This window comes from Hyposmocoma kahamanoa, unplaced genomic scaffold (assembly GCF_003589595.1).
Source record: "Hyposmocoma kahamanoa isolate Upper Pololo Valley unplaced genomic scaffold, ASM358959v1 81, whole genome shotgun sequence".
Taxonomy (NCBI): domain Eukaryota; kingdom Metazoa; phylum Arthropoda; class Insecta; order Lepidoptera; family Cosmopterigidae; genus Hyposmocoma; species Hyposmocoma kahamanoa.
This window is the reverse complement of record NW_020654080.1, coordinates 11,311,639-11,332,182: the sequence shown is the minus strand read 5'-3', so window position 1 is coordinate 11,332,182 and position 20,544 is coordinate 11,311,639. Positions and strand designations below refer to the sequence as shown.

The 20,544-nt window shown below is 35.5% G+C and overlaps 2 protein-coding genes across 6 annotated transcripts in view; one reads left to right on the top strand and one right to left on the bottom strand.

Annotated features, from left to right (window-relative positions):
* Window positions 1-29: 29 nt before the first annotated feature.
* Window positions 30-10,431, top strand: LOC113234048 (peroxisomal membrane protein PMP34-like). Of its 3 annotated transcripts, XM_026469275.1 has the most exons (5): window positions 30-129; window positions 297-357; window positions 440-505; window positions 1,740-1,833; window positions 8,018-10,431. In XM_026469275.1, exons 1-5 carry the CDS (start codon window positions 73-75, stop codon window positions 8,043-8,045), a joined length of 306 nt encoding a protein of 101 aa, XP_026325060.1. In that variant the 5' UTR covers window positions 30-72; the 3' UTR covers window positions 8,046-10,431. The 3 variants fall into 3 exon arrangements, 2 of the variants coding, with proteins under 2 accessions (XP_026325060.1, XP_026325059.1); XR_003310768.1 differs by having other exon boundaries at window positions 440-1,833; XM_026469274.1 differs by lacking the exon at window positions 8,018-10,431 and having other exon boundaries at window positions 440-3,083.
* LOC113234047 (nuclear pore complex protein Nup160 homolog) overlaps window positions 4,595-20,544 on the bottom strand; it is a 39,366-nt gene continuing 23,416 nt past the window's right edge. For all 3 annotated transcript variants that reach the window (XM_026469270.1, XM_026469271.1, XM_026469272.1), the window contains 10 exons: window positions 17,328-17,446; window positions 15,901-16,073; window positions 14,839-14,934; window positions 14,024-14,156; window positions 13,158-13,319; window positions 11,840-12,000; window positions 11,421-11,502; window positions 10,479-10,612; window positions 8,010-8,216; window positions 4,595-4,742 (listed from right to left, as the gene is read on the bottom strand). In XM_026469270.1, the coding sequence (XP_026325055.1) occupies window positions 4,629-4,742; window positions 8,010-8,216; window positions 10,479-10,612; window positions 11,421-11,502; window positions 11,840-12,000; window positions 13,158-13,319; window positions 14,024-14,156; window positions 14,839-14,934; window positions 15,901-16,073; window positions 17,328-17,446 (1,381 nt within the window). In that variant the 3' untranslated portion in view covers window positions 4,595-4,628. The remainder of the gene's footprint in view (window positions 4,743-8,009; window positions 8,217-10,478; window positions 10,613-11,420; window positions 11,503-11,839; window positions 12,001-13,157; window positions 13,320-14,023; window positions 14,157-14,838; window positions 14,935-15,900; window positions 16,074-17,327; window positions 17,447-20,544) is intronic.

Here is a 20,544-nt window from a genome sequence, read left to right as displayed (position 1 = left end):
ACTTGCGTGCTAGTTCAAAAGTCATGTGGGGCTAGCCAAATATAGATGACTCGTTAATTTTAATATAGTAAAATGGCTTCTTCACTGTTTAGTTATGAAACTCTAGTACACGCTCTAGCCGGGGCTACGGTAAGTCTAAACATCTCAATATATTAAGCATTATTATTTATTAATGAACGCAGTATTTAATATACATAATGATACTAATAAATTCACATGAACCAGCACACGTCTAAACATAATTATTATAGCACATTTACTTTGTACTGCTGAATAATACACTTTTTTACTTTCAGGGCAGTGTGGTGGGCATGACAGCATTTTACCCTTTGGATACTATAAGAACAAGAATTCAAGGTACCTAATTAAAAAAACTCGTTACTTATGCTGGTGTTGACAAAAATCTTTACTTCATTACTTGTTTTTTTGTTTTATTCAGTTGAAGATTCAAAGAAACTCCAAGGCTCATCATGGGAGCTGCTCTTGAGACTAGCAAATGAAGAAGGTATAGAGTCACTCTATCGTGGCTTAACACCCGTGCTGCAGTCACTCTCAGTATCAAACTTTGTTTATTTCTATTCATTCCACTCTCTACGTAAAGTTCTCTCTACAAAACCATCTGCATTGCAAGATCTCATGTTTGGTATAATTGCTGGCAGCATCAATGTGCTCATCACTTCTCCACTCTGGGTGGTTAATACTAGAATGAAGATGCAAACAAACACATACACAAACTTGTTCCAAGGACTGTATCAACTTTATAGAAAGGAAGGAGCAAAGGGCCTGTGGTCGGGCACAATTCCTTCTCTTCTTCTTGTCACAAACCCAGCCATACAATTCATGGTATATGAATCTTTGAAGAGAAACATGACCTCTAAAGGCCAGTTTGATACGTACACAGCATTCCTAGCAGGTGCTGTCGCTAAAGCGATTGCTACAACTGTGACATATCCTATCCAGTTAGTGCAATCCAGACTTCGTGCTGGTACAGGTCTGAAGCCTCTTGTTAAGGACGTAAAGGACAAACCATCTACTTTGTTCAGGGGTCTGGAAGCCAAGCTTCTCCAGACTGTAATGACGGCAGCTCTCATGTTTTTGATCTATGAAAAACTTGTCCGTTTGGTATTGACTATTATGAGAGTAAGAATGACCAAACGATAATCATAATGACGTGTATGTGTTTTAAAATGTATAATAATGAGAATAATTTTAATATTCATAATGCCAGACTATTTTTATCAGCCTGCAATGACAGCCAAGTTTTATTTAAGTTATCTCTATACTCACTTGCATTTTGTCTTATGAGTCTATACTACCTCAAATGGTTGATTCTGCATAACAGTGAAAGTGTTGAATCAAATACATTGGAAAAAATTATATGGTAAAATTGAGGATATACAATGATTACTATATGTGAAAACATGATTCCTAAAAATGTTCACGAAAGAAAAAATCACAAACGTACCTCGTAATTTTAGAAGAAAACTGATGATTTTTTTTAATATCAAGTAAACAAAATAGAACACTTATACTATATGATATACATATTTCAAATGGCTTTAATTTCATTTGTAAAAAAATAAAGCCACTGTCCCTGCCACTCGACCTAAGCAAAATGAACTGTATTAGTAGGGGAAAAATTTGAATTTAAACTGAGGTAGTATTGACTCTTAGGGTAAGGTATAGTATAACGGGCCGTTGTCCGCAATTCGACGTCCATGCGCCTATTTTGCATGTAGTGCAGGTGCAGGGTCCTACTCGTGCCAACCAAGCTCCTCCAAAAACCTTGACACCCTTCTGGGAGCGACCTCGGCACTCCAAAGGCCTCTTAAGGTATTTTCTCCAAAAGTTAGTAGTACAGAATACTAAATCAGCGCTAGGTTAAGATTATGGGTATGGTATGTACATCTTAGGCATTAATAGGATGGTGTTGTGATATTTAGTTTTAGTGTTGTTTTGACTAAAAGTTCCTCATGTGATAGATAGCAATCCTATAACATTGAGGCAGTTCCCCTTGTAATCCTATATTTGTTTTTTTATAAAACTCTGGTCTTGGTAAAGTAAAATTTCATATATATATTATATAACACAAATATGTATAATAAATATAACAGTACATTTATTTATCGTTGGTTTATCTGCAAAACGATATGATAAAACCAATTCATTATAATTAATATAACATTATTAATGTATGTATTATCATGACTGAAGTAGGTAGAACTATTTTTGCTATTTGTAACTTGTTCATAATATGCCATTTTTAAGAATGTAACAATATGAGGAAAGTTGTGCAAACATTTTTTTTAGGAACAGGAACCTCCAACAACCCATTAAGCAAACATTTTTTTTAGGAACAGGAACGTCCAACAACCCATTTTAAGTAAACAATAATTCCGCGGAAATCAGTATTTTAAAAGTTATTGTATTTTTTATTTATTTTTGTACTACTTACCAAAACTACACCAGTTTCAACAATAATCCACTACATCAAATTAAATTAGTGTGGTTATGTGTCTAGCATGCAATAAGCATGCATGTCTCATTTACAAATGAGCCATTTTTGTGTTTATACTTAGATTGCGCCGTTGTTTTAAACATTTGGTGATGATCAATATAAGGGTGAAGTCACACTGAAAGGGCAGCGTCCGAAGGAGCACTTTGGTGCAAAGTACTAGTTCGCATTTGGAATCTTATCTTTTAAGTAAAAAAGTTCAAATTGATTTGAAGTGATAGAATGTATAGTGCGTCACCGCGAGCAGTCACGAGACTTGTAGCGCCTAGTTCAAAGAGGCACCGCGCTAGCCCCTCCGGCCGCTGCGCGCCTCTGCTCTTTCAGTGTAACTCGACCCTTAGAATGTGCCAATTGCTTTAGGTTGATGAATGATTACACATTAAATTGCATTGGTGTAAATATTGCAACGACTAGTCATTAAAAACCAGAATTGATATTTTTTACCATAGTTGTTATTTGAACAGAAATTTTACATTATCTCCTAAAAATGTCAACTCAAATTTATCTTATTATTTTCGAATAATGCACAAAGAATTGTTCTGTGATTTGCGAGTGTACGTTTTGAGTCTTGGGAACAAAAACAGCCAACACAAATAATTAACACCAGAATCCCTAGTCATATCCATATTATACATAGCGTTTGAGGTCATTTACCCTTAATAGTTCAACCTACTCTGGTCATTGGCATATAATTAAATGAATTCATTAATTATAATAGTAATTAAGAGGATAATTATGCGGACTATTATCATTAATTGACTAAGTGTATTATTAGCGAGCTTTACACAAACCCTCTATCGCGCGTGATACACTGCCCTCGTAACGAAAAAAGGCACAACTATGCGTACTTCATACAGCAGTTGTGCCTTTTTTCGTTCTGAGGGCAGGAGCAATGGTGCGCGCGTGTAAAGAACTTGGAAAGAAAAGGGTAAGATCGCGCGATTGCGGTCATCAGACGCGCGCGCATCGCTCACTTCAACACGCGCCAGCATCGCTCACTTCAACACGCGCCAGTTTCACGCGGTCTATCCTGCGCTATTAATTAGCCTTTACACGGACGCTCTTTCGATTGTAACAAAAACAAACACGACAAAATTGAAAAACTCCAAACAAGTAATCGCGCACGGTTGCGCGTGCAGGATTTTTCGCGAATCCTGTACGCTCCTGATCACGCGCGATAGAGTGACTGTGTAAAGAGGGCTTATTATCTCTTTGTTTTATGGGTGTCAAAGATTAGTATATAAGTTCTATTTAGAAAATCTTCCAAAAATATTCATAATGACTAATTCGTAGTACTCACTCTATAGTATTGTAATATCAAGTAATACGATTTCTAAAGACGTATTGTGTAATCGCTGTATGCATAATGTGGTGAATGAGTTTCCTACGCAAATTCAGTTATATTGGTTTTAAATAACTAATGTAAGTTGAATCCTAACCGACCGGATGTTCAAATAGATATGATTTACGATATTGTTTTTGCAAATACAAAACAAGTGCTAACATCGAACGTAAAGTCATCAAACTTGAATTTACTTGCGAAATTTAACAGATACTTACGAACAAATGGAGGTTTACGTCACGCGTACGATAAAAATCAAAATTATTCGAAAATTATCTTTGAATCTATGTATATAGTAGTGCGTCCTGTACTTAATTAATCTCTTTAATATCAGAAATCGATGCGAGGATACATTACAAAATTAATAAACATTTATTGGCATATCGCATTAACGTAGATATGCACGTGAAACAGATAAGACGAATGATTTAGATCTTTTTGCATCAAATCAGTAATCAACAGGATGCGGGGTTTTGGTTAGTAGAGTGAAATAAATATACAAAAGGGAAAGGGAAGACAGTAACTTTAAGTTTTTCTGAAGGCTGCTCAATTCATAACAAATTAAATATAGGGTAGGTAAAGGGAATAAGGTGGTATTATATCAATAATATTGTGTTCAAATATGTTTGTTTGCTACAATTAATTTGACGCGAAATGGAAGGTGACGGTCAATAGTATTTATTTCAATTGTTGTTGTCATAATGTTTATTTTTTAATAAAAGGCGTTTTTAGTAAAAACAAATGTTTTAATAAAGAAAAGAAAGTTTGAAATTAATTATTTTTAACATTAATTGCATGCTTAAGTTGTGCCACTTTCATATCGTCTGAGGTTCTTATTACAACTTGCGTGTAATCTTTGATAAGTTGAGTTAGTTCGTCGTACACCTGTAACGAAAATGTGGTTTAATATGTCACTGCAAAGCAAAGAACAAGTAAACCTGTGAATAATTAAATTTTAAAAATATTAATAAACAGGAACCTCTGAACAAAAACCGATAAATTTCAATTCTAATTTCGTCTAGTCTTATTGAATGGGTTTGTCGTATTGTATTCAGATGCGTGCTATTGAAACTTATTTTTAAGGACGATTTAGCGTAGAAACGCAGAAAAACCTACCGTTTAGCATTAAAAAGAACAAGTTAAAATGTAATTCATTGGTGTTTGTTCCGACGCTTCTTATTGTAATTTAATGTATGATCATAATGGTGAGAGTCAGAATGGCGGGTGTACCTTAACGAATCCTGACAAATTTGGTATAAAAAAAATGAACCTAATTTGTACTATTTAGTACCTCTGTTTAAAAAATTTCAACCTCCATCAGAACGAAGTTATAGCAATATCAAAGATACACCCGCCGTATTGACTGTCTCACCTGTACCTCAGATTACCAGTATTTATTTAATAACTATAAAAATTTCTTATTCCAAAAATTTGTACCTTAATAGTACTCTGAAGTAAAGGAAACTCCAGCTAGATCTGCTGGTTAGTTTCTGAGAAATAAGACAAAATATGTTGAGATTTCAGAATGCCGTGGGCATCTTAACGAATCCTGACATATTTGGTACCAAAAAAATGTATCAAAATTGCACCATTTAGTACTTATTCTTAAAAAAATTTGTACCTCTATCATAACGAAGTTTCAGTGAAATGAAAATTGTTAATATTTTCGTAATTTTTTATAAATTTCCACCATTTTTTGGGTTACTAGGCAAAGGTTCCACCATACAGCCTCTTATTAAGGTACAAATTTTGGGAATAAGTTTTTATAGTTATTAAATAAACACTGGTAATCCGAGGTACACCCGCCATATTGACAGTCAATACGGCGGGTGTACCTTTGATATTGCTATAAGTTTGTTCTGATGGAGGTACAAATTTTTTAAAGAGAGGAACTAAATAGTATAAATTAGGTACATTTTTTTGATACTAAATTTGACAGGATCCATTAAGGTACACCCGCCATTCTGACTCTCACTCATAATGTCTGACTTTGGAGTTTTGGCTATCGCCTATGATATATACGGGCATTATGACTCGTCGAAATAATACGAGCGCACTGGAGCGTGTATGCGGCTACGTGAGACGTTGTTGTTGGCAATGACTTCCTAGCTCTCAGTGAGCGGGACCTCGCACTACCTTTAGTTATAAATATTATTGACACCGATTCGTCTTATCGCTTCATCTGTAGAGTACAACAGAACAAAAGAGTGAACCGTCTCGGTAACGCGCGTGCCATCTCTATAGTGCAAACAAGTACATAATTCTAAAGTTGATCATCTTTATGCGTAAATAACTTGTTGAATTAGTAAGAAAAAAATCGTCAGTAGATTTTACGAAGTAAACGATATCTACTGTTAAAAAAAAGAGTAAAGAAATAATTTAAAACTAGAATTCAGATAATAATCTCAGTATAGAGTAACTAATAAAACCGACCACAAAAGTTCGTGAAATTACATCCATTTGCCAAGTTTTATTGAAATCAGTTACCGGAAAGTGCGCGAAACAGGATTTATCCTCTAGTTTGCCACCTCGGAGGTGGAATATTTTCTTCAAATTCCCATTTAAAACCACTACTGAGGTACCCGCTTTTCAACAAAAAAGAATCATCAAAATCGGTTCACAAATGCCGAGTTATCGCGTAACATACATACAAAAAAACATACAGTTGAATTAACAAACATTTAGCACACCCATAACTGGTACGATGTAACAAGATCGGTAAAGCCGTGTACGATTTAAGTAAAAGAAGTGTTAACGGTTTTATTACCTTATTATAATACAAAGGATAAGTCGTTCCAAGAGATAACATTCATCGGTGCACATAATATTTCTTCAACTATGCCCAGTAGTGTAGGCTCAATTTACATTTAATAATAATAATAATAACGCACACACTCAACATAGCCCCGCACTAGGGAAACCCTGTGTCGCGGGTGCCATGGACACACACATAGACAACCACAAATTACACCCAAACTCACGAGAGAAATAAATGTAGGCCATACAAATATTTCTCCCGACCCGGGAATCGAACCTGGGACCTCTGCGTGGCAGTCCGGCATGGTAACCGTTCGGCCACAGAGGCAGTTAAACATTGTAAATAGCAACTAACTTTATGTCCATTATGTACCATATAAACAACGATACGGTGGCTGCGGGAATTCCCGAGACTGAGAGAGAATTCTCAGCGACCTGGTTTGTATCTAGTTTAAATGTTACATAATTGACAAAATTCATTATGCTCTAGTTAGAAAAATTCGATTCCGATCCGCGGCAATATAAATTAAACCACATTTTGTCCATTGACGACGGCAACGACACATGACTACCTAACGCATTCTCTCTCGCATCTACCTAGTTCAGGCACCAATCTCTATACAATATGCACCTCTGCCACGTTACCGACTACCTTGATTTACCTACGTACTTTGTGTATCTGTTACAAAAATAGATATTTATTATTATTATTAAGTGGAATTCTACGGCGCACCTTAATGGGTGATGATAGAGGTAGAAGGATGAATAATAATAATTATTATTATTGGCTTTAGGTGCCTCGCGCTTTACAATGCTGCCGCCGTTAGTTGAAAGGGCGCTTGTGACAAAACTTAAAACCGAGAAAATAATGCTTAAAGAAATGAAATAAAAAAAATCTACTTTTCTCTTGCTGTAAATTCATACCTTCTTCACCTAGGAAAAAATAAAAATAGTGACAGATCGGCCTTTTCTTGCTGATCACGGCTGTATACCAAACAAAATTGTTGACAAAAATGACACTTACTCCCTTTCATCTAACTGCGGCAGAATGGTGAGATTGTAGAAACATTTTGGTAGTACGTGCTCTTAACAATCTTAAACATATTCTATGGTAAATGTCATTATAAGTTTAATACAAAAAGTTATTTACACAAGTTGGAAATGAAACTATTTTTTCCCGGATTTAAATCGCGTACATTTGTTTTTTCAAACAAGCCTACGTTTTGGGCCCTTTACCAGGTCCCATTGTCACGACTCACGGTTGACTAGTATACGGAACAAACATACGAACAAATATATTTAAATCCGGAAAAATAGTTTAATTTCCAGTTTTAAGAACTCGATATATCTACACAAGTGTTATAAAATTAGATTTGCAAAACAAATGAATCTAACTTGTTTAGAAGCTGGATGCTGCAAGTGATGGTGTAACTCAGCTATTAACAAATCAGCAAGCGCGAGTGGCGCAGCTCGCGGTGCAGCAGGGCTGTACGGCTGGATAGAACAAAGTGCGCTGCGGAGAGCTTCGCAGCATGCCGACCCTGCTTCTACGACGCGCCCGCCGCTTAGCAGGGCACGAATACACCCTGCTCCGTCTACTTCCTGTGAAATAGTTTAGCAGCATCAGCATTAGCGCAAACAGATAAAATTAGATAAACTTTTGTCTACCGTCATCCCAATGTAACAGTAAGCTCAGTACCCTCGAATCTGTACAAATGACGTTATTTTTTAGAGTAAACTGACAGCTTGAGAGAAGACATACTTTTTGTCTTCGTGCTCATGCTAAGTCTACAGAATATATCCCAACAAGCAGACGCGAAAAACCAGTGAGCATAAATAATACTAGAGACGCAATGTCCTACAAACAGTTGTCTAAAATGTGGGACCACTTTGCAAATTTAAAGACTAGCTTTGAAACTGATTGAAATTTCAAAGAAAAATATATTTGTCTCATTTTTTCGAATGTCAAACTTATTATGTCAAAATGAAATAGTAGTAGTGCATTAAGAGATACGACCAGTGTTACCGGTTTAGAAATGATTTTCCCTAATTTCTTGTAGCCTCACTGGTGGAAAGAGACACGATGGAGATAGATAGTAATCATCTTTCTAAACTATGGAACTCTTTGCTTTTCTAGTATTTTTTTATTTATTGGATAAAGATGATAAAAAGACTGTCTTCCGACAAAGTTTCTGTTTCTATTTAATGAAAACAAAAATGTATAAAGGGGTAGGTATTACAAATTACTTGATACATAAACATTTAACTATAGTTTATTACAAATTATTAAACGCCACTGTGCATCATTCATTAGCCTGTTGTACAATTGCCTTGTGTTTTGTTACTCAAAGTATCTTTTTGTAAAAGTCGTATAATTTTTATCCACTCCGTTGCGCGTTCGATCTTTAAGTATTCTGGGAAACAAACAAAATGTCATTTTTAATAGTATTACGTATTAATAGTACCTATTACGGTTACACTTTACGTTAAAACGTTACAACGAATAAACTTGGATTAGAATCACTTTTGACTACAAGGTCAAAAGTAACTTCAAAAGGGTTAACTCCCAATATTATGGGCAAATGAAAATTGATTTACTGGCAACATTGATGTTTAAAATAAATTTATTTCATTTTTATTTTTATTGACGACAATCTAAACAAACAAAAGCAAAACTTACCTGTGGAAAGTAAACTCAGTAGTTTTATGATCATTTTCGAACCGAGAATTGCAAATTTTAATTACATATTTCACAATTTTTGATACTTTGTTGTCACGTCTCGGTGACTTTGCACTCACTCGAATTCAAGATGGCGACTGGTTTCACTGTTGTCAGTGGACAACAGTGCCATGGGGCCGCGTTTGGAGGCGCAGATTGCGCATCTATTGTTTACAAGTATAATATCATTGCGGAAACAGTTAAAATTAAATATGATAGCGTTAAGTTTCGCGTTTCCTTGTAAAGTTGGCTTTTTTCACTAGAGCCACAGATAGCTACAGACAGCGGCGATCGGTCGCTGTTAATTTATGCGGGTCAATGACCGCTGTTGTCATGTTAAATGGAACAAATATAGTTTAAATGATTTATATTTGTCTGACGTGTCGTGTCGTGACTCGCTCTGACATGATGGTTAGCGTTCACATCTACATGTCGTGTTCTGACGCCTTCCGACGATATTTTGGAACAATACCGTCGTGGCTCTCGGAGAGTTCGTACGTTCACAATGTCTGACGGGTCACAACACAGCACTGGCGCGTGCACCCTTGTCTGATCTGTAGTGCCGCAGCCGATCCGCCGCCCCCCAACTATTCCGTCCTGACGCAGGCCGGGATCGCCTCTGACGCTACACAACACAAACCATCACAAAACATTGCGACACAGTAACGTAAATCTCACCATATTAAATGTATGAAACCGATACCGTTCTGACGCGTCACGACACAACACGTCAGACTATATTTGTCTGACGTGTCGTGTCGAATCCGCCTTATGTTTCTCTGTTATATTGTCAAGTTGTTGGAGGTTAAATATTTTTAATAGAGCAAACCTTTTTAGTATGTGCGTTCCTTTGTAATTCAAAATTAAATATCTTTTCATGTTTCTATGTCATTGTTTTTTCGATGACATTATACTTTTGACTGCAGTCGTCAATAAATGTGTTTTTACATAATTTACTTAGATCTATTTTATTGTTTCTGATCCGAATCTCCCAGATGTCTGTGAGGTATCCATAAACTCTGGATTTCTCCACATAAGTTTATTGACTCTTTATGCCACAGAGATTTTTTAACTACATTTGAGTAAAGTTACGCCATGAAATCATACGAAGTTTTTTCGCTATAAAAAAAAGCTTGTAAACTCACCATATATCTAAGTACGAACCAACGAGGTAAAAACTGGTCAGTGCTAAGGACTCTCTTGGTCACCGCCAATAGAGTTTCGGGATCCGCTTCTTTCAATCTCGGATATAGGCTTTCGAAGTCTATATTTTCATTCTCTGTAATAATACATTGTGTTACAAGTGCGATAAGTAGGCAATTGCGAACAGTGGGACATTCTGAATGTCTATGTAAAGTCTGAATGCATAATACTTTAATAGCTCCTAAGATTTATATGTGCTGTTCCGTCTGTGTTGACATCAATGTTTTTCATTACACTTGCAAGGAAGTTAAAAAAAAAGGAAAATGAGACTTAAGACTGTTATTCTTTATTCATACTATATTTCCAAAATGTTGAGTTGAGTATTTGAGAAAAACATTTATTTTTGAGCATGAAAACTTTTGGCTTTGATTTACGTATGAATGAAACAAAATTTCTTTTGAATTTATATGTACCATGCTATCTGTGTACCATATTAAAAAATGAAAAAAAGGAAAAGATCCAATGCTTTTTCGGTGTCAATTCGGCACGAGGTGGCGGTGAGTCGTCAGCCTGCACGTTGTGATGAAAAATAAATTTACGTGTACCCTCGTAAGGACTTTGAAGAATATATACATAATAATGTGTGGATGCTTGTGTTCTACTCCGCTACGATCGTTTTTGCGCTTCAATGTAATAATTAGTGTAATTTTTTAATGAAATACCCACTTATTGTTTTAGATTTATTGTTAGTGTAGTTTAGTTTTTTAGTATGTAAAAATTATGTATGAGGTAAGCCAGTTATGCTTTGTATAATACTGAGCATATTTGATAATGTATATTGAAATGTGTGTTAAATAAATAAATAAAAATTCTTGTTTTTTAGTGTTATGGCGGTACACTATCAACACTAATTTATATGGGTGATAAAACCAATGCTATCTTACTGAGCAACGCCTGTTGTACAGGATCCATGGAATCTGGATCTTCTTCTCGTAGTTCTGCGGCCAATTCTTCTGGACCGATCACCTAAAATGTATGTATACAAAAGTCTCAATTTGCACGTACGTCACCAAAATATATGACGTATATTCGATTCCATTACATTCGTAGATTAAACGTTTTAGAGCATTTTTAATTTTTAAGTTTTCCCAATGAGTTCAAAATATAAGAAGGTTGGATTGAAGGTGCAGGAAAATCGAAATATTGGTTTCCTTATTAATATTTCTGTCTTTCTTTAAATTTCCATAGCAAATGTATTTAAAAAATAAATAAAATAAAATCGGCGTCCATGCAAAATAAATTAGAAACAAATATAGAAAATTACAGGACCCATGTAATTTTCTATATTTGTACGTATTTGTACCTGTAAACTATTTTGCGCGGGTCTTGCGAGGAAGGCGTGGTCGGGCTTGGCAAGGCGCAGGCAGGTAAGTGCAGCAGCCAGCCAGCGCCGGCGCATACGGTCGGCGCCCGTCGTACGTTCTGCAGCGCAGCGGGCGGCGCGCTCGTACATCACTGCTGCCGCTAAGATTTATACAGGAGATTGTAATTCAGCGCCGTTGCCTGTCGTGTATCAATGAACGCTTATGATAGCCAAAATATCAACAGGATTATCAACACTTGTTATTCAACTGTTGGCTAACTGTGCTAAAACGTTCGGAAATTAGGGTTCCTTTTACTATCGAAATAGGGCAAATTTTTACTTCATTACAATACAACTATTGGGAATTTTATTAATTTAGTTCATGATCAAAAACCTATATTATGAAACCAAAAACACGGGCAGTCGATACCTTTATAATATTAACACTTCTGCTTCCACTAAGGGAGCGTGTCCATTATGTTGTGACGACAGCTCATCGAGTATATAACCAGAAATAGAGACGAAATAAGGGCCTACATAATAAGGGCATACATTCCTGGTAAATCATCAGTGATAAATACTTATAAATATCAACTCTCGTTTGCACTGTAATTACAAAGCTGAAATAGTACAGCGCCAACAACTGACCTGTGTGTACGTCTCCGTATATTCCAAAAATGTTCTGCATTTATTGTAATAAAGATAATATATCTATCTAACAATGGCGTGCTGTTCCATTCGGTGGTGTGGGGAAAAACACCAAAACATCTAATTACAGGACAAACAGAATCAAATTTCATCGGTAATTAACTATTAAATATGTAATTTTGCAATTTTCGTCCATTATAGCAAAGCTCAATGTTGATTTGAAGTGAAACAATTGACGATACTCGTCAATTGTTTCGAATTCGGGTTGGTCAATCGGAGCGCAGTTGTCACAGTAATGATATGGCAAAATAGTTTTCAAACAAATTAACGATGCGACAGATAGTCGTGCAAACGACAAGGCGGCTGCCGTGAACCGATAAATTGTCGTCACGATCTAGTGGGAACAACTAGACACGACAGTCAGTCAATGATAAAATAAACGTTCACGACACAATCACGACAGATAGTCGTGATATGGGAACAGGCTAGACGCGACTGTCGTCCAACGATAAATAAAACGATACGACATAGAGGGAACGCGCCCTAAGATTTACTTTTAGCATCTGTTTCCGTTGCATCACTACGTTTTACCGTATTTAAACAATTTCAACAATACACCACAATAAACGTGTACACATGTGTCGTCTTTAAATTACGATAATTCACTAACCTTTTCTATAATGATGTCTGGAAATGTGCAGCGCATAGAGGAAGTCGTAGTACGGATTATGTGTATGCGCATCGTGTAGCTTGGCTCGAGCCGCCGCCGCACGTTCTGCGTCATTTGCTAGTGCACCGCACGATACCAGCGCACCTAGTTGCTTGCGCTGTGCTGTTTTATGGAAAATTAACTCTTTAACAAATATTTATTTACTTTATACAGTTTTCGCGATTGTTTCACATAGGAAATGAAACTATTGCTCCGGATTTAAATCGCGGATATTTGTTTATTCAAAAAAACCAACGTTTCGGGTCCTTTACAGGTCCCATGGTCACTCAACCGTAACCATGGGACCTGTAAAGAGCCCGAAACGTTAGCTTCTTAAAGATTTACTTTACCAACGCAATAAAACAAAATTCACCAATGGACAATGTCTACGAATTTTTGAATGCATAAACGGCGATCGGCTGTTTGTCAATGCAAAAAAAACTATTTATAATGTGATCGCACTCGAAAACCAGATGAGAAAAAATAGGTACTGCAAGCCACATTCGTGCTATTAGTACGGGCCAGGTTGCCGATCGTCGTCGATGTGTCTTGACCATAAAGTACCAAGAGGGCACATCAGTTTTGGTCCCATTTACACTTGAAGAAAATATTCCATCTCTTAGGGCGGCAACTAGGGGATGAATCCGGTTTCGCGCACTTTCCAGTAACCGATTTCAATAAAACTTGGCAAATAGATATAATGCCACGAAATTTTGAGGTCGGTTATTTTAAATAAAAAAGTGATTAATTTGTCATAACCAAAAGTTATCGGTCTGAATTGTTAAATATTTATGTAAATATGAATTATAAGATTATATAATAATTACCAAGAGTAGTGAGTAGTGTGGCGGCAGCAGCCTGCCGGGCGTGTGGTGCAGGGCTGGCGGCGGCGGCAGACAGCGCGCGCTCTATCCGGCCACCTGCTAGGTGCCATTTGAACACAAGCCACTGGAACATCGCCTGCGCACGCGCATATTACTCATTAAAAGTCATAGTATGCACGATTTGTAACTATTGATTTTTTAATCTTGTCTATACAATAGAACAGCTATTTCAAATTGCCATAAATGATCCGATGGATTATATATTATGTAGATTTACATGTAGAATAAAAGTAGTAGTAATTTTTTTTATTTTTTTTATTAGGTAGTGAGATTCACGAATGAAAAAAAAATATTATCACAAGCATTCCGTAATTTAAAAACATTTCCATGGTGCAAGCTTATTATACTGCTCTCGTAACGAAAAAAGGCACAACTATGCGTACTTTATACAGCAGTCGTGCCTTTTTTCGTTCCGACGGCAGTATACTCCCGGGTTTATATTTAGATTTAAAGGGCTATAATATTGTTATCAATAATATATATAAAATAATTATTATATATATATAATAATTTAAAAATAATTTAGTTAATCAAGAATATTGTTATCATCGAAGAAATATTTGTAAATCCGAGGATTATTTTTACAAATTCAAATTTTCAACAAGGACAATGGAAATGACCTTTAGAGTATCAATTTCATATATAATAGTTTTTGATCAATCAAACAATTTCTATGCTTAGAGCATTGAACACTGACAATGTAAGGTGGCTCAAATTACTGTATTACTACGCGATTATATTTTTATACGTATACTTACCAAATTCGGATCGTCCTTGTCAGCGATGCTAATAGCGGTTTCAGCAAGACGCACCACACACGCTCCGGCGTCATGTATTTCAAACAACTTTATGACCTTATAATAAAATAAAAATGTCTAAATAATAATGTGCCAGACAACCATGGTGTGGTTGTAATTTTTAAGTTTATTGAATGTCACGATGTTTGGCCAATTCATCCAATTCATCTTTAATATGAAATAAAACTAATAAATTTTTCTTGCAATATTCAAATATTGACGATGTATTATTTTCTAAACTTTGATAAATATGCGTGTCAATCACTGACTTATAATTGTAAGTCAATGGTGTCAATAGATGGTATTTTGGTGAAACTAATTTATAAATTAACGCTTGCTAGTATGGCTAGATGGCGCTAATCCTAAACAAAATAAAATAAATATATGGCTAGGCGTGTAGCTTAACATCAGGCGCACGACTTGTTCGTCCCGTCACTTGATATTATAAAAAAAATATTAGCGGCCCTCTTGAATTGTTGGTCCATGGTATTACTAATATAGTTTGTAAGGATTACTTAACTAAGACAATGTGGATATTTTCCGAAATAAAGTAAATTATTATTATAATCAATCTGTAGACCCTGAATAGCTTTTTACTTTAACGGTGATCAATTTTTTTTAATATCCAACAACTGTAGTGATCACCGTTGAGACCTCAACCTTATTTATATTTAAATACATAAATATTGTAAATGATAAATATGTACAAATGTTTATTTACAAAGAGCCAACCCCTAAAGTTTCTAAAGAATTCTTCTGAAGGGAATCTGCCTCACGAATGAATAGTTTAATCAATGGCTTGACGGCTTGAACTATAATTTGCTTACTCATGAAATAAAAATTATTTTGAAGTTGAGTTTGTTACTTTGAATAATAATTCTGAGCTAAGTAAACCGGTGACAACGGGATCTCAACAGTATATAGTATATAGTTTAAACATACACTTTTTTGAGAAAGGGGTTGAAGACATTTTTGGTTTGGATTGCTATTTGGTAGTTCCTTTCTAAACAGCAAGTAACTTACCTTCATATAATATAGAACAAGGGCCTGATGTTGCGTTAACCGGGCATCTGGAGCGGCCACTAACTGCCGTAGAAAAGGTTCCGTGCTAACGCCCTTTGCGGCTTTGCAAAATGCGGTATACGCGTTCTCCGCGTCTTCTAAGTCCAGTAATGATAAACCCAGGATAAACTGACCTGTTGAACAATCTTTATTAAGTAATAAATTATTATTACTCATACGCACACACTCAACTCATTGGCACCACACCCAACCAGATTAAATCTGAACCAGACAAGCCAGTATTGGTATATCCGGCTTGTCCGGTTCAGATTCACTCTCCTTAACAGTGCCTCCTGGTGGAGGCACAGTTAAGGGAGTGATACTCCCGGGATTGTGGAGAGGAAGACCAACCAGTCGCAACCGGTATAAAAATAATACGAGGTACGTGAAACAATTATGTAAGTGTGAAATTTTATAACATTCCTATTTAAGTTTTAGTTAGAATATTTTGTTGATGTATATTCTGATCTGTAATCCGTGCTGTACCTTATCCAATAAAATAAGCATAAAAAGTTATCAACTCACTTAGTTCATAGAATCTTTAAGCCTCTCTAATGAAAAGTTGTCATCTTACAGATGTGGCCTTATTACACCAACAAGGGTGCGATTTTATATTAAGTAAAAATGTTATAGCCCCAATACAACATTTTAATAAATGTTATGGCAAGTTCGTCACCGAGGCCCCAAGAGCCCGCATTTGTAGCGACTGCCGTGGAGTCAATGGTGTCGCATAGGCAGAACCGCAAAAAATCTCGGGAGCTGAATTGACTTGAATACCGAAAGATGAGAACAGAAAGCGATGGCGGATAGCGAAGTGAAGATGGATAGAACATTGGATGGAATAAAATGGCAATAACGGGGAAGAATTGTGGACACCTTTATTTGCTTAGCCTTATTAAATGAAGAATTAAGAAGGCCTTACTCAATGTTTTCATTTTTAAATGTACTTGTGTAATCTGTTGATGTTCCAAATAAACATGTATATAGGACCATATGCCAGCAATAGGACGGTGTTGGCAATGAAAAAAGTTCGGAATTAAGATTAAAATAATCACAGGGTACTAAAAAACCGACCTCAAAAGTCATTCATCCCCAAATTTGCCACGAGGTGGAATATATTCTTCAAATTTAAATAGGTACTCCCTTTCCAACAAAAAAGAATCATCAAAATCGGTTCACAAAAGCCGGAGTTATCGCGTAACATACATACACAAAAATACAGTTAATAAGAACGTTCTCCTTTTTTTGAAGTTGGTTAAAAATGACACATTATCACCACGATAAGCTGACGGATTGACCATCACCATACTGCTGTTTGCTTCTTCAGGAGGGATATAAAGAGAGGTAGAATTTCGTCGTCAGCAATAAAATAACAGGAGGAAACGTACGTGAGCAAGCATTCCATTCACACCAAGGTTCCAGCATGGAAACGTAGTTCTGTACGAGGCGCGGCTGGTTGACACTGGCCAGCCACCAGCCGAACTCGAAACCGCCGCTTACTGCCCATCTGATTCGCGGTTCAGGAAGTTTCAGGTTCTATTGTTGTGGGTTAGATCAGTCCGATTACTGACAGGAATAGATCATTTGTGCTCATTATCTATCAAAGTATAGCAGAGCTGTGTTTTTTTATTAATGTAAAATACTACTACACTACACTTTCACCTCTACTATAAGATTACAGTGACAGTTATTGACAGTGACTGCGTAAAATGTTTGTATACAAAATGTTGTTTCTTCTTGTGACCGCTAGGGGCGCTCTGTATAATTTGCCATACAAAACTGTGAAGTTATTTGCGCGGTCGTTATCGACAACTATAACAGTAAAATAAACAATAGGTATATTTTTCGACATGACCAAAGCATTCGACTTTGTAGAGCACAATATATAAAATATTACTAAATAAATTGGAAAATTACGGAATCAGAGGCCAATCACTAGAATGGATGAATTCATACTTAAAAGGGAAGAGAAACAGTGTGTAGAGATTGTAAATATTGGTACAGACTCTATTATTGAGACATATAGATCAAAATATAAAATCAATAGATATGGAGTACCCCAAGGGAGTATTCTGGGAACTCTTTTATTCATATTCTTCCTAACGTGACGAACTATGATTGCATTCTGTTTGCAGATGACATTTCAGTAATTATACCACTCGACAAAATCAATGACATTGATAATAATGAATTAAATTTAAATGACGCAATAAAATCAATAACAAAATGGCTAAAATCAAATAATTTGAATATACATATTGACAAAACTAATTATATAGAATTTACAAATCGCGGTGGTGTTAAACATAAACTTAATATACACCACGAAGGAGACAAATTAAAAGAACTAAATGAAACGCGTTTTCTTGGACTTCAATTAGATGATCACTGCAACAGGAAGTGTCACATAAATAAAGTTTGTAACAAAATAAATAGTTATGTCTATATGATGAGTAAACTTAGAAGAACTGCAATACCTCAAACCCTACTTGTAAGTACAGCCTATTACGGCTATGTCGAGTCAAACCTCAGATATGGTTTGTTGTTGTGGGGAAACAGTACTGATGCTGACTTTTATAACACAGAAAAGATGTGTGCGAGCGATGTGTGGGGCACCACCAGATCAATCACGTAGACCTTTGTTTAAAAAATTAGGAATTATGTCTCTCCCGAGTATGTACATATATGAGTTATGTACTTTTGTAAGAACGCATGAAGGTTTGTTCAAGAAAGCGAAAGATAACCAAGACCAATTTCTTAGACACCAAAACAGACTGGTTATGGACTCAACACCACGAACGGCATTGTACCAAAAAAATAGTAAGTCAATGTGTTTCAAAGTTTATAAAAGTTTGCCAGATTCACTAAAATCACAACCACTAAATAGGTTTAAGTGTTTATTAAAACAGTGGTTGAAAGAAAAAACATATTACAGTGTAATTGAAATTTTGAATAATTAGATTATATTGCTATTTTCATATTTGTAATTTCATAATTTGACTAATAATTTAAGAAAAGGTTTTAAGTGATACAGTATTATGTAAAAAAACAATTTTTTTAAATTATTATATCTATGTATAAAGTAAAATGTAATTAATTAGAGACACAGCTTTTTAATTTACCATGCTTATATTAGTCATTACACAGCATGTTGCATTGACCCTTATTTTATATATTGCATGTCAGAAATGGCTAAATGTGTGATATATTATTCTGTAAACATTACCATCTAGTATTGTACCTACTTACCACATTTAAAGCAATAAATTATTTGATTTGATTAAAGTCGTAGAGGCACTGATGTTAAGCGTGTTACGAGTCTATATGTGGAGCGAACAAAAGCCTCCTCGCACGACGTACCTTACCTTTCCTGTACATCTAGCGCACCATGGGCAACAATCTCCAAGTACCTTATGCTGATTGGCAAGTCCTTTCACCCATAATGGCAAGCATTACAGTGTATGCCATCGATAAGATAAGAAACGAGTATATCTATAGAATGCTTTATGAATTTTTGATTTTTTTTTTTTTTTGATTTGATTCACTTTATATTCATTATACAGAGTGTTTTTTTTTAATTTGACTAACTTCTGTTGTATCAATTTTTTTCTTCTCATACAATGAAATCATACTTATAAGAAACTGAGTCTATTAGCATTAGAAACAAATTAAATTAAAAATAGTATGAAAAATATTTTATGAAATTTGACAAATTCGGCTGTCACGATTTTTTCGTCCAATACGGTGAGCCTGATTAGCATTATAAAAATTTTGATCAATTTTATTAATTTTTATGGACAACTCCAGCTCGACAAAACAATTGACTATGCCAAAATTGTTTTCACAAAAAATACTTAATGGTTCCTACATTGACTTACAAATAAATGGACGTCGGGTCCGCGCTAAAAAGTGTCCGAACTTACAGGGCGATAAAATCGTATATAGAGCGTCAATCACGCTTTAGTCTTCGTTTGTTCGACTGACAGCGCGCTTGTCAATGATGCCGTATTGTGTGGTAAAACCGTGTAAAAATTACTCAACTAAACTGAAAAAACAGGATGGTATATCATATTTTCAGTAAGTACTACATTGTGTTATCATAGTTATCATTTAAAAGTGTTATTTTATGCACTAGTATATAATAGTATTTAATTTATATTTAAATTAATCGTAAATATAAATTACAAAAGCAATCAAAATAATCAAATAGCTAACTGTCTCTTTCCGACTCATTGCTTGCATAAATGACTGAACGAGACCCATCACGTCAATTTCAATTGTTTGAAATCGTTTGAAATATTTAGAACAAAAATTTCATAGAGTCGCTTTGATGCTAATGTTATTATTAAAATATTTTTTAATACATGTTAGTAATACTTTCAAATATTGTTGTACTCTTTCTACGGCTCGCGGTTACGAATCAGAAGACCGAAAATACATTTGCCCGAAATAACGTTTGCATGAACTTCCATAATCCCGAAAGTATTTTTTTAGGTTTTTCGGGAGAAATATGTGTATGGCCTACATTTATTTCTCTCGTGAGTTTGGGTGTAATTTGTGGTTGTCTATGGCACCCGCGACACAGGGTTTCCCTAATGCTGGGCA

Bases quoted from the DNA above. Each gene is read 5' to 3' on its own strand.
- LOC113234048 (XM_026469274.1), top strand. From the start codon at position 73: ATGGCTTCTTCACTGTTTAGTTATGAAACTCTAGTACACGCTCTAGCC. The intron at 130-296 runs GTAAGTCTAAAC...TTTTACTTTCAG, and splicing joins ACGCTCTAGCCGGGGCTACG to GGCAGTGTGGTGGGCATGAC. The intron at 358-439 runs GTACCTAATTAA...TGTTTTATTCAG, and splicing joins TATAAGAACAAGAATTCAAG to TTGAAGATTCAAAGAAACTC.